This window comes from Diabrotica virgifera, chromosome 5, assembly GCF_917563875.1.
Source record: "Diabrotica virgifera virgifera chromosome 5, PGI_DIABVI_V3a".
Lineage (NCBI taxonomy): Eukaryota > Metazoa > Arthropoda > Insecta > Coleoptera > Chrysomelidae > Diabrotica > Diabrotica virgifera.
The window spans coordinates 1,350,359-1,365,631 of NC_065447.1; the positions used below are offsets into that span (position 1 = coordinate 1,350,359).

General features: G+C 34.4%; 1 protein-coding gene across 1 annotated transcript in view; it reads left to right on the forward strand.

Moving 5' to 3' along the window:
- Positions 1–15,273, forward strand: part of LOC114333649 (follistatin-related protein 5-like) — a 523,352-nt gene that overhangs the window by 499,350 nt on the left and 8,729 nt on the right. The window contains exons 17-19 of the mRNA XM_050651204.1: positions 12,925–13,125; positions 13,715–13,861; positions 13,923–14,012. Coding sequence (XP_050507161.1) covers positions 12,925–13,125; positions 13,715–13,861; positions 13,923–14,012 — 438 coding nt within the window. The remainder of the gene's footprint in view (positions 1–12,924; positions 13,126–13,714; positions 13,862–13,922; positions 14,013–15,273) is intronic.

Here is a 15,273-nt window from a genome sequence, read left to right on the forward strand (position 1 = left end):
AAACCCAGACATCCAAAGTGAAAGTTATCCTCCAACACCAAATTGTTCTATATGGTCCACATAATGTTCAAAAAAAAGTGACACCATTTTGAGCGTCGGGTTTGGGGGCGGGAGAGGGGGGAGAAATCGGTAAATATAAAAAGTATCGAAAACCTCCACTTTTCACCCTCCGTAACTCTGGAACCGTTGATTTTATAACAATTATGCATAGAACCATTTTTGTTTTAAATTTTATGTAGAACATTTTTCTATAGAACATGCCTAACGCTAAAGCATAGTTTTAGAAATATTGACGAAAAACGTAAAAAAACTACTAATTTACCGACTTCTCCCCCATCTCCTCCCCGAACCGGACGCTCAAAATGGTGTAACCTTTTACTGAACAATATGTGGATCATATAGAACAATTTGGTGTTGAAGGAAACCTTTTACTTTGGATGTCTGGGTTAGGCCTTTTTTTGGACCCATTATACTATACTACCTCGTAACTTTGGAACCGTTCATTTTAGAAGGGTTATGCATAGGGTTTTTTATTTCAAATTTAATGTAGAACAATTTTGTGTAGAAGGTTGTTCATGCTAAACCGCTTAGTTTTAGAAATATTGACGAAAAACGTAAAAAACTACGAATTTGCAGATTTCTCCCCCCTCTCCCCCCAAACTCGACGCTCAAAATAGTGTGACTTTTTTCTGAACATTATGTGGACCATATAGAACAATTTGGTGTTGGAGGATAACTTTCACTTTGGATGTCTGAGTTTGGATCTAACTATACCATACTAAACCTATCCCTCTGAAATTTGGCACAGATTTTCTTTAGACATTTCGTGAGGTAACGCTGTAGAGATATTTTTTGTATTATGCTTATTTTTAACAATAATTAATATATTGATTTTCACCACTTTTTACCAAAAATTTTATTATTTTGACTTCTGAGTGATTCCAAAACGACAAAAATCGTTTAAACTATAAAATCTTGACAACGTTAACTTGAGAAACTCATAAGCTGTTAAAATCTTGTCGAATTTTTTTATTTCACATGATTTAATGACGAATTCTGATGTCGACCGCAAACTCGATGTTTTTTTGGTATGAGGTGTCTGTAAAAATTTGCCAACATTGACCGATCATATCATCCCTAGCATTTCTAACTATCGAATGTGAAAAATCGGGGTTTTCAGATTCGGTACCTTGCCCTCGTATTATACGTGATACATCTTGTGGCAAATTCTCGTTATTGTAGCTTGGTTAGGAGCGCGGGAAATATGCTGTTTAAACCATCGAATATGAACATTTTTTCATTTGGTTGACTGCAAACTGACGAAAATGGTTATATTGGATACTTTTGTTTTGTATAAATTTATAACTAAAGTGTAAAGTGAACTAAAGTGTAAAGTGTGTCACATTCGTTAGTTTGTGTTGTAATTTATTCAACAGTTATTCAATTATAATCTGTAAACTCTCGAAAATGCTAAACTGGTGAGAAGAATAAAATGCACGTGTTTACAATTTGTGCGAATTTTATTTCAATATCGCTTCCAAGAAATTCTTGTTTGTGAGGCAGTTTATGATTTCATTTTAACGGATTTTCATTATTTGATTATACAGTTATTTGCTATTATACATTCGCTACTTTGAATCATCGGACCGAAACAAATCTTTGATTAATACAAAAAGCAAAGTAACGAATGTGATTTTTAGGAAAGAAAAAAATGATAAGCAGTTCAAACTTGTTATCAATCTAACAATAATTAAACATTACATACAATAAATATAAAAAAAAGAATGTGTGTGTACTTTGTACGCACGTAAGAAGATATTCTTCTATTATATAATAGGTCATTTAAACGAAGTAAATATACTAAAAGGTTATTTGTATTTTATTTAAAAATCAAACTAACTTTCTTATCTACCACTTTCAAAAAAATTTTATTAAAACAACCAAAAATAAAAAAAAATATGAATCGCCCAGGAATTGGACCCGCAACCTTCCAATCTCAGTGCTAACGCCTTTTGCCACTACTCCAGCGAGGCCCTAGAAATAGACATGTAAGTTTCGGATATAATTACACAACACGGCGACATATAGTGTAAAAATGTTATGCTTAAATAATATTTTATTATTTTACTACAGGGAAACACAAATCCAAAAACACAAGAATTATAATAAATAATACATTTCCTAAAACCACTAATATATTCTTTTAATGACTTATTTGCACGGTTACAGATACATACATACCTATCTTGAAAGATTAGCAATGAACTACATACTGTCAGATCAGAACTACATACTGTCAGTGGGCGCAGGCGCGTGGTTCATGTACAATTTTACCTTCAATCAATTCGCCGCTAAAGAATAATATCTTCAAAAATTTCCTATTTGTAAATGCGCTGATTTAGGAGTCTCTAAAAAGAGTTATTTTGCTCTCCTGAAAAGTACCACTTTTCACATTTGATAGTTGGAAATGGCAGGGACGATATTACGAACGAAAGGGTGCTACACAGAATGGGCAGGGCCGGCCCGTCCATATAGGCGAACTAGGCGGCCGCCTAGGGCGCAAAATCCGCCTAGGGCGCAAAATTAGGGACGTAGTACTTTCTCATGTAGTAGTTGTGTAACTCGCAGAGACAGAAAAATCACTGGGTAATGAAAGGTGAAGGATATTTTATTTTAGTTGTCTTATAAAATAAGAAAACGCAAAACTATAACTTAACGTTAACATTAATTACTCGTTTTGGCAACCTCGCTGAGCGTAAGCCTACTTAGTGGCGCAGTGGTCGCGGCAACCCCACACTCTTCACTTCAGTCAAGCCAGCAGTCATAGCGTGAACAGAATAAGAGTACTAGTCTGTCATTAGGGCGCTGCGTGTTATGCATTTTCACTTTTCAGTTTAGTGTAGTAGTGCAGTGTTGTTGACTTTGTTTGTGCATTGATTGACAGTAGTAGTAGTTGTTAATTTACGATAACAAAACTGCAAAAGGAAGTTTGAATTAACAAGTAAGTAGCTTATACTCTTCATATTTATAATTTTTTTCAGTCATCATATCATATAGGCCATTGTCATATTGTTGTTGTATATAGGCCTAAATCAAATCAAAATTGAGATTGTTTAATTATCATAACTTAAAGAAAACCCCTTGTGAACACTTGCCTCTGTTTCGCCTACGATGCCGATGTGATTGATTAGGAACTGGCTGCTGAGTGCTGGTCATGCTGGCTGCTGTTCTGGGATTTGGGCGAACTGAGTGGTTGTTTAATTTATTTAATATTACACAATATGAATGTTGAATGAATTATTAGTTTTGAAATCCACCTGGACATTTCTAATTTTGCTTCCAAATATTTATCAAAACAAATTATTTTTTGTTGAAAACAGTATAACTTGACTTTTTAAGCAAGAATGACCATTGGATTTTTTTGTAAAATTTTTTAACTTCTAATTTCTATCAAATTGATTTCAAAATTAGGCCTACTTTAAATGTATTTATAAATAATATTAAAATAATAGGCTATTAATGTAATTTTATTTAAGAGAAGTCCTTGCTTCTTGGGGGTGTAATCCTAATTTCATATCTTGAGTAAAGACATTCAAAATTTTTTCATTTTTTCAAAATGAAGTTAGCTTAATCCAATCATTGTTTTCTTTCCAGATATGATGTCAGGAAAACACTCGGGCTCTTGGTTTAAGAAAAGAAGACAGGAAAGAGAGGAGTCAGCAAAAAAAGCTAAAGGGTCTTTTGAAAAATATTTAATTAAACCAAATGACACAACTCTTAGGGAGGAAAGTTATAATGAATCACCTTCCACCTCTGGAAAAACCAACCAGCTCCTACCTCAAGAATATGCTACAGAGAAAACAGATACTGAATCACCTTCTACTTCTGGGGGAATCATCCAGATCCAACCTCAAGAATGTCCTAGGAGGATAACAGCTATTGAACCGCCATCTACTTCTGCAGAAAACAACGAACGTCAACTGCAAGAATTTCAAAATAATTTCGTTGAAATGGACGTTGACGTTACAGATAATGCAGTGGAATTACTGCCGGAAAATTCAATCTCACCCAAAGTTACGCTTGATTATGCTGATCCAGCGTCTTGGGACACTCTAAATATTAATCGCCAAACTTTACGAACCATTTTAGTAAAGCATGGACCTGACCAAGTAAAAGGAAAATTTCCGAAGGGTGTGAATAACAGAAAATTTTCTGACTTTCATTATAGAAGGAGGCTTCCAAATGGTGAATATGTGTACCGAGACTATCTTCAATACTCAAAATCTACCGACAAAGTTTTCTGTTTTTGTTGTAAGGTGTTTGGCGGCATAAATGTCTCTTCTTCATTAGGCAAAAGTGGTTGTAATGACTGGCACAATATGTCGGCCCTCCTTGAAACGCACGAAACATCAAATGATCACCTTCAAAACTTTGAAAAATGGAAAACACTGAAAAAAGCACTTAAAAAAAATTTAACTGTTGACAATGTTTATGAACAAAAAATAAAACAAGAGGAAATTTACTGGCAGAAAATTCTAGAACGGCTGTTTGCTCTCGTCAAAACTCTTGGGTCCCAAAACTTGTCATTTCGCGGCACGACAGAAAAATTAGATGTTAATGACAACGGAAATTTTTTAAAATTTATTGAATATTTGGCCATGTTTGACCCAATAATGAATGAGCATCTAAGAAAAATCAAAAGTGATGTCAACAGGCACACTCATTACTTAGGGAAAAATATACAAAATGAGATGATTCAAACTTTAGCTAATGCAATAAATGCAGATATATTGTCCTCAGTACATACGGCTAAATATTTTTCTATTATTTTAGACTGCACACCAGATGTTAGTCACGTAGAGCAAATGACAATTATTATTCGATTTGTTGAACTACCAAAGTCATCTCTGGCATCCTCAACAGAAGTATCTAGTTATCATCAAGTACTTGTAAAAGAACACTTTTTGGGATTTGTGCCTCTCACTGAAAGTACCAGTGGTGAGTATATGACGGAAGTAGTTTTAGAAAAGTTAAAAGAGATTTCTTTGCCTGTAGAGAATATTCGTGGGCAAGGTTATGACAACGGAAGCAACATGAGAGGAAAAGAAAGTGGAGTTCAAAAGAGAATTTTAGATGTCAACCCACGTGCATTTTATGTTCCATGCTGCTCACACACTTTGAACCTTGTTGTGAACGATGCAGCTTCGTGCTGTGTAGAGGTTACTACTTTTTTCGATGTGGTTCAACGAACATATGTGTTTTTTTCGGCATCAACTCGACGATGGGATGTTTTGCGCCGTCATGTTCCAGCTTTGACATTAAAACCCTTAAGTGATACAAGATGGTCCAGTCGAATTGATGCACTAACGCCTCTGCGGTACCACTTGTCTCATGTGTGTGATGCTTTGGAGGAGATTTCTGAGGACACTTCTCTAAAAGGATCAAGTGGCAGTATTGCGAAGGTAGAAGCACTTGGATTACTTAAACACCTCTCAGACTTCAAGTTTATTGTTGCCCTTGTTACATGGCACAATATTTTATTTCAGGTAAACCTAACCAGTAAGATACTACAAGAAAAGGATTTGAGTCTCCAGAAAGCAGTTAGTCACCTGAAAAAAACCGAAGAGTTTTTGGTTACAGCCAGAAGTGATGTACAGTTTCAGAGAGTTCTGGTTGATGCTAAGGAAGTAGCAGAAGAAGTTGGAATAGAACCAATTTTTGAGAGGGAGAAGGTCCGAATAAGAAAAAAGAAGAAAATGTTTGATTATGAATCAACAGATGAATCAGCAAATGTTGCCAGTGACCCGTCAGAAAGTTTCAAGATTCAATTTTATTTTGCTCTTTTAGACACGGCTGCTAATGCGGTAAAAGAAAGATTTTCCCAGTTAAATACAGTATCTGGTGTCTTTGGATTTTTATACAACATTACTGATCTTAAAAACAAGACTACATCTGAGGTTAAGTCGATGTGCAACAACTTAGAAAAATCATTAGGAATTCAAAAAGATGGACGTTTAATTGAATCTGATATTGATGCTGTAGGACTGTGTTCTGAATTGAAAGCAATTTCTCATCATCTCATCGACTCTATATCAAGCCCTGAAGAAGTCCTAAACTACATTTACCAACACAACCTTGAGAATGGATTTCCTAACATATGTGTAGCACTTCGTATTTTGCTTACGATGCCACTTTCTGTAGCTAGTGCAGAACGGAGTTTTTCCAAACTTAAATTAATTAAAACCTATCTCCGCAGTACAATGTGCCAGGAGAGACTTGTAGGTCTGGCGACAATATCTATTGAAAGTGAGAGAGCAAGACAAGTAGACTTAAAAGTTCTCATTCAAGAATTTGCTAAGCAGAAAGCAAGAAAAGTGCCCTTAGGACTTTAGTTTTTAGCCAAGAAATACTGTTAATTTCTAATCTGTATTTAAAAGTGACTTTCAGTCCGAAGTTAATAGAACAGTAATCCAATAGCAAACAATATTGCAATATGTTAGTCAGTGTATTGTTTAAGACAGTGTTATAAAAGATTTGTAGACTAACTTTGAGTCTCCGTTTTTTATGATGAAAATTATATGTACAGAATTCAACTTTGACCCATTAAACCCATATGCCTTTGGTTAAAGTACGTCTTATGTAATTACATTTGCTTTTTATGAAATTAAAGTTTGTGTTATGTAAAATAGCAGTTATTTTATTTATATATCCCAGTCATTAATCAAAGGTTTATTAAATTAAATTAAATTATTAACATAACACAGAGTTGAAATACCGTGTCCCGGTAAAGTGCTAGTTGAACTTTTTCAACTGTAATGAGGGCGCAAAATTTGTTTTCGCCTAGGGCGCCGCAAACCCTAGGGCCGGCCGGGAAGAGACAAAGAACTTTTGGCCACCATTAAAAGGCGAAAGACAGTATATTTGTGGCACATGCTTAGAAATGACACGCATGAGTTGTTGCAGCTGATTATGAAACACACAGACACTTTTAAGAAAAGCAGAGGATAGAGACCAATTTGCAATGGTTAAAGCCAACCTTCTTTAGTCAAGTCGACACAAGAAGAAGAAGAAGAAGAACCTACCCTTCTCTAATATAAAATGTAGGACTATACATATACAGTATTGCAAATCGTTTTTCGGAACATAGGAACTTTTAATGCAATAAGTTAGACTCTTGATTTGCAATTAACCAGTGTACATTTCAAGAGAACGTCGCAAATTTCATATTTAAGTCATTGCATTGCATCGTTTGATTACAGTCGAACAAATGAATTATTTGTAAAACATCGTCACGTTATATTGAATTTTATATTGGTTAATTGCAAGTCAGAGGAACAAATGAATTAAATATGAAACATCGCGGCATTGTCTTGAAATGTACACTGGTTAATTGCAAAATCAAGAACCTAACTTATCGCATTGAAAGTCCCTATGTCCCGAAAAAAGATTTCCATACCTGTATAGCAGCGATACTCAACCGTTTTCTTTCCTGGCCACATAGTAGCTATTGCTACAGCTTGCGGGCCGCAATCAAGATGAAGTAGTATACAGGGTGTTTCATTGGGAAACGGAAATACTTGAATGGTAAATAAAGTTAAATGAGGCGGTTCTAGACACACTAAATTTATTGCTCCACCCACTTTATAACCGAATTACAGGGTATTTTATCGATTCTGCCCATTCCTTTCTGGACCCATAACTATAGAACCACCTTGTATATTTTTTTGATATTTGGTGCACATATGTAAAATTTAGAACCCAAACCACACAACTGCTAATCACAAGAAAAATCCAGGCCCGGATTAAACAAAATTATAAATCCATTGTGACCTTGAAACAACATCCTGTATATTGAAATTTTCAAAACCCGTTTGCACATTTGAAAAGGGCTTTAATGGAGCTTCCATTTTTTGCGCAGACAATTCAATGACTTTAATTTTAAAATTATGTCGAAATTTTTAAGAACTCGAACTTTCAAAACAAAAATTTCGATATAATTTCAAAATTAATGTCATTAAATTGTCTGCGCAAAAAATTGAAGCGAGCAATTAAACTTAGTTTTTGTGCCCTTTTATTTGCAGACAAATTTTGAAAATTTTAATATACAAGGTATTTTTTCAAGATCACAATTATTATAATTTTTTTTTGTTATTCCGGACCTGAATTTTTCTTGTGATTACTAAATGGGTCGTTGCAATATAGTAAATAAGTATTGATTATTTTTAAAATGAGTATTTGTTCATTAACTTTAATAATTTATTATTAAAAGTTAATAATACCTTGATTTTTAATCAGTGTTCTTAAAATTTCAATATAATTTAAAATAAAGTCATTAAATTATTTGCCTCACTCTCAAACACATCGGCACACTATCAAATAATTTGAAAAAAAACACGTGAAATTTGACAAATGGTTTGAACACAGGGTCCTTAGTAGTTAGCCTTCGGGCCGCATAAAAAAGGCTAGAAGGCCGCAGGTTGAGTATCACTGCTGTATAGCATATGAACTTGAATTGATCAAAAGCATTTTCACTACTATTGGTATGTTTTTGGTTTGATTCAGTTTTCGTCAATTCAAAATAACTTGATCCGTTTTGAAACATATCACTTCTTCTATACTTGAAGAAGTACGCCTCCTTACACCCCCCTGTCGGCGCCTATGACTCTAAACTTTAAAAGCATCAACAAACTTTAAGATGATTTACAAAATTGCTTTAATCTGGGAACTTATGCTGTTAGGTAAATATTTGCGAAGCGATAATGGTTAGGATGTAGTGACTGCGCCATGTTCATTAGAGATTACATTTTATACATTACTCGGGTATTAAATTTTCGATTTACATATCTAATCTCGGTATTATAATGCTTGAATACTGTCTGTAACCATTGCACTGTTTGTTTACTTTGTGTATATATACAGAGTGTGTAACAAGACACGGATATGTCTGGCTGAAGTAGAGAGTATAATTGAGTTTTGACTAAGGCAATAAATAAATTAAAGGATGTTGATATTCTTCTACGTTGTCTGAAAGACGTTTAAGGATAGTTTTCTGGCAGTTGAGGATTAGAAAATAATTTTTAATATCGTTTTTATTTTGTGTGATGAATAATTTTGTCAATTAAGTGTAGCAATTTGGCCGAATTGTCCGTAAAGCAATTTCTGACAGATCTACCAAATTAAAAAAGCATTTTTTCTATCCTTTCACTCTAATAGTCTGTCATTGTTTGTATTACGACATAATATGTATTGTTTTTGTGAGAACGCATCAAGTGGATCTAGAAAAGAAGAAAAACTAGAAAAAAGGCAGATACATAAGCAAATTTTGAACTTCCTGAAAAGGCCCTAGCCGCTCATGGCTTCAAACTTTTAATAGCTTTTTCCTACGTTTTTCTGTCTTTGGTTGCCATTCTCCAGTTTCTCATTCCTGTTCTTTGGAAATTTTTCCTGTATTCTTTCAGCTCTTCTTTTTCCAGTCGTCCTCTTTTTCCTCCGTACCTTACTCCGGCCTATTTTTTGTATGCCATATTTTAAGTCTTCGCGGTTTTCATCTACCTCTCCTTCCATAAACTTATTTTTTTTTCTTTGACCCACATAGCCCAATTCTACGTCAAACTTGACCAAACAATTGCAGTCTTTGTTCTTGAATGATTTTTGAGACTGTAGTCACTCCGGTTCTTTCCCTAATCAAGTTTCTGATGCTGCCCCTTCTAGTCCTACCCAGCATCAACCATAACATTTTTTCATTTCAGTTACCTCCATCTTATTTATAGGCCACAATTCACCACCAAAGCAGGTCTTACCACACTTGTATATAGTGTTGCCCAAATGCAAGACCAAGACGATACTTAGACAGTCTTGGTCTTGGTCTTGCAACAGTACACATGGTCTTGGTCTTGGTATTGCGCTCCAGGTCTCGGTCTTGCAGCAAGAGTCTTGCAATTCTCGCAGTTGCCCATTAGCCTATTACATATCTTAGAACAACGTAAGAGAGTAGGTAAATTTTAAGCTTGAATTATTTATTCGTTAACAATATCGCTGTAATAATGTTGTTGCTAGAAGGTAAATTGTCGTTGTACCTATAGACACCGGATACCGTACTGGTACCAATGAGTGTGCCAATCAAACTGTGTTGTTTTTTCTTAAAGTTCGCATCATCCTGTGGAATATTGTAGCCTTTATAAAATACTGAAATTAACACCCTACTACAGTCTGATATTTTTTAACATTCTGTTTTTTTATTCATTCGCTTGGATAACAACAAAGTTACAGTAGGAAAAATGAAAGAATACCCATGAACCAACATATAAAACACGCTGTATTTTCCTGTCACCGTGTCATACAAAAAATTGGCCAGGGCAAGTACATGTAATAATTATTAATTATTATTATTACATGTATTATTACATGTACTTGCGCTAGGCAATTTTCTTTGTGACACGGTGACAGGAAAATACTGCGTGTTTTATATGTTCGTTCATAGGTATTCTTTAATTTTTCCGACTGTAGGTATTTTAATAACTAGCCATGTTTTTCATCAATACAAGCTGTTTTAAAATAAGTATGGCAAATTTTAAGGGGTAATTCTAAACAAACCGGTTACACGTAGGTATGCGCGCCATTGGTGAATATTAAACTCTTAATTGTATGTCAAAAATGCGTAATAACTACCTCTTAAAATCTACCAAATTTCATTCGCATATCTCAACCGGTTTTAGAGCAATAAATAAATCGTCAGTTTGTAAGAACAATTTTAACATCCCCTATTTCGGAAACGAAGCATTTGTGAACATACGTTTAAAAGCAAACTGTCATTACTTTTTCGTGCAGAGTAATTACCCCCTAAAGTTTGCCATACTTATTTAAAAACACCCTGTATTGATGAAAAATATGGCTAGATAAAAAAGTACGTAACTTTTTATTCTCCAACATAAGCAAATGAATCAAAAAACAAAATGTTAAGAAAATATGAGGCTATAGTTGGGTTTTAAATTTAATATTTTATAAGCTAGAATATTCCATAGGGTGATGCGAACTTTAAGAAAAAAACACAGTTTGATTGGTACACCTGGTATACAATGACAATTTACCTGCCTAGCAATAGTATTATTACAGCGATATTGTTAAATAATAAGGCAATAATATTTAAAAAAAAATCACTTCAATCGGACAACAGGTTTAGGAAATTCAAGACATAAAAAATTACCCGTTTTTTAGGTGGTGCGTTAATTTCTTGGAGTAGTGTATATCACCAAACACAAAGAGTAACAAAAGAACATTCGATTGATAAAACAAATAACCAATTTAATTTAACTACAGAAAAAACTACTATAAATGTACTTTTGTCTTGCATACATTTCACTGTAATATTTTTCTTTGTTCAATGCCTCGGTAGACAGTATATCGTTACTAAATATTTCGTTATTTTATGTATAGTTTAGCCGGCATTATCTGCATTAATGTGTCTCGTTATTAATACTTTTTAAGTATTAGCCGCAATCTTTTAGCAAATTTTGTCTAACCGAATGAGGTCATTGCACAATCAACAGAAAAAATATACGTAATAGTCTTACTATTCTATATACCGATAAGATGTAATAGGTATATTTTTTATTAACTACAGATTTTTTAACATTATTGTCGGCATCGCAAGGCCGCAACGCAAGAATATTAATTTATGAATAAAGGCCGGCTATTCAAAAACTTCAAAATGATGAGTTACGGCGAAGAACTGGAGTGGAAGACATCATAAAGCGTATTACGAAGTTGAAGTGGAAATGGTCAGGACACGTTGCAAGACAAAGAGACAACAGATGGACAAGGAAGATCTTAGAGTGGAGGCCAAGGGCGGACAAACGAAGTCGTGGAAGACCACCTACCAGATGGACCGACGATATCAAGAGAATAGCGACAAACTGGATTGCAGCTGCCCAGGACAGAGAAGGGTGGAGACATCTTGAGGAGGCCTATGTCCGACAGTGGACAAATTTGGCTGTGTGGTGATGATGATGATGATTCTCAAAACCTGGACAATTAATTTCAGAGCGAAGATGTCTTCTGCTGGGAAAGAATGTAAAAATATTTTATTTTCGCATTGTAATAATGATCTCTGAGTACGTGTCAAATGTGTCAAGTGTTATTTTAATAGATATTTTGATTCGCTATGTATGTTTGTAGTATTGTTCGTAATGCGCATAAGTCAGATTTTCTAAATTTTTGTTAAAAATTTTTTTGCCTCCCATAGAGTATCTAAGAATGTACCCGAACTAATATACTCTCTAAAACGACTCTCAGTTCTAACTGCAAAACGCAAGAGTCTTGCAGGCTTAGTCTTGTTCTTGCTCAAATCTTGCACGGTAAGTCTTGGTCTTGATCTTGCTCAAATTAGGCGGTCTTGGTATTGGTATTGGTCTTGCTAAAACGCAAGAACAAGACCAAGACTGCAAGACCAAGACCGATTTTGGGCAACACTACTTGTATATCTATTCTTTCAGCCCTTTCCCGATTTTTCGATTACAGCTCCTTATCACTCGCTTGATTAATGACTCTGAAATTAGGGTTTAAGTATGCTACAGTTTTTCGTTCAGTGTCTTTACGGAGAAATATTGCATTTATTCGCGCAAATGTTCAATTGCAGAATGCGTTGAAAAGTCCTCCAACTCTCAGATCGTGAAGTATTTGTAGAGCCTCAGTGTCAGACTTTGCTTGAAACACAAACGTGTCGAATGTACTTAAAGGGTTAGTACTATTTAACAGACAATTGATGATAAAAAATCCGGCTCAAGGGACCAAAAAAGTAATGAGGGAATAAACTAGACAGTATATTGTATACGAATGTGCGTTGAATAATAATTTCTGTCAGGGCGCAGTGGATTTTTTCAATTATTAAATGATATTATGTGCTCACACAATTTTCTGTTGTTTTAGATGGTATGGTAATCATGCAGTGCATAGAACCAATAACTAACAGACCAACAGGACAACTTATCTTAGACTATTTGACTGACAGTGTTATTTCACTCAAACCGAACCTGCCAGGAGAGCCTTATATTTCGCCAGATTCTAGACGACTAGTGACTCTAGACACGACTACCAGTGGGTCTACATTAATAGTCCAGGAAATCACACGTAAGAAAAAAGTATTAATCGATTACATATTTTTAAAAAATACGATCAAACAGATTCATTTCAAATATGTTATTACTATTAGAGATATTTTTTATAAAATGTAGATATTAAAAAAATATAGTAAATTAAAAAGTTCGAATTAAAAAGTTCATCATCAGTGCTGTTAACAGGTTTTTATATAATAATAATATAATATATGGATGAAAACCTTTAAATGTTGAACAATTATAGAAAGTTTGCATCTTTATGTTAAATTGAATTAGGGATCGAAAAAACCTACTGGTTATAACCTAAACCGGTTTTTACTTCGAAATAACGGGTTTTATCCTGGTTATAACCGGTTTTTTCTTTTTAAAGTAATAACCGGTGAGAAACCGGATAAATTACCTCTGACAAAAGTGTTGAATTCGGAGAAAAAATATTGTTTCTTTAAATTCGTCAATTTTTAATTTGTTTAAAGTTTACATTCGATAATGACTCTCACTCACTGAGATATGTGTGAGAAATGTGATAAGCTGAATTGGCTATTTTAATGATTTGATTGGCTATTTAATTAAAGCACTCTAAAGCAAAATATTTTTATTTTTAGCAAACGGACTTATGTTCAGTTTTGACGTTAAAACTACGTTGAATATATCTGACATAACCTTCTATCCAAGTCAGACTACACATAGCTATGACATTTACGCATCAGCTCAAGATAAAGAAGGGATCTTATTCTTAAATCTTCTAACAGGTAATCAGCTGAAACCAGTCTGTAACTTGGTTAAATAGATAATATTGTGGTTCGTTTTTAGGTAAAGTAGAAATGATCACAGGTGTGGGAAGAGCCATGCCTATGCATCTTACGAAGTGGAACAATCCAAGTAGACCAATAAGAGCAGCAAGTAAGTTGTGTAATTGAAATGTATGATTATTATATAAATCTAGCAGTTAACCCAATGCAAAGACTCTCCGAAGCCTTCTAGGATAGTCTTGAAGCATCTCAGGATTTACTTAAAATGTCAAGATATTCAGAAAACATACTAGGTTTAAAAGAAGATTAACAGAGCATTCTATTTAGCTCCGAAGTTTCCAGAGCTACTGAAAATTACCACGACGTTCATGAAACAAATAATATTATCTAAAATAATATACATAGCCTTTTAACTATTTCAGGCTGCTGAAAACCCGTTCAGGATAGTCTTGAGACATTCAGACATTATTGTAGTTTGCGAGAGCCAGAGGTACTGAAAACTTTGAAGATCCGCGAGACAACAAGCTTTCTTAAATACCTACATCTACCAGTTTAACCATTGTAAAGACTCTCTAAAGTCTTCTAGGATAGTAGATAGCTGAGCATCTCAGGAGTTACTAAAAATCTCAAGACATTTAGAAAACATATTAGTTTTAATGAAAGACTCACAAAACATTCCATGGGGCTCTGGACTTTTTCAGAGCTACTGAAAATTACCAAAGCATTCATGAACAATAACAAGCTTATCTAAAATACTACACATGGCACTTAAACTATTTTAGGCTGCTAGCAAGCCTTGTAGGATAGTCTTGAGACATTCTAGACATCTTGAAGTTTTTCAGAGTTACTGAAAACTTTCAGAACATTAGTGGAATATAACAAATTTAAATAAACTTAAATAAATTTAAACTTAAATATGTACAGATATTGCTTAAGCCACTGGACAGATTGTCTAAAGCCGTCTAGAATACTCCTGAATCATCTCAGTATGTATTTACTAAAAATCTAAGGAGATTCAGAAAATATGCTAGATTTACGGAAAAAGACTCGCAAAACATTTTATTGGGCTCTGAACTTTTCCAGGCCTATTGAAAACTATCATTACTTTACTGAAATATAACAAGGTTGTATAAAATACTACCGATAGCCCCTAAACTACAGAGTGAGTTTTATGTATGGAAACCTTCAATTATCTGGGAAACGCCTTGCACGATTTTTATAGTTTTTGGTGGTTAAGGGTTTTCTAATGCGGCCCATTCTCTCTCTCCTGTCGTTTCCCCATCACAGGATCGTGATTTCACGATCCTCAAGATCGATCAAGAGCTTCGCAGAATGAGTTTCCAGCTGAATGCTTTATTTGGTCAGACCATCTAGTTGGTGATCGTCCTCTTGATCTTCTCCCCGGAACGTTT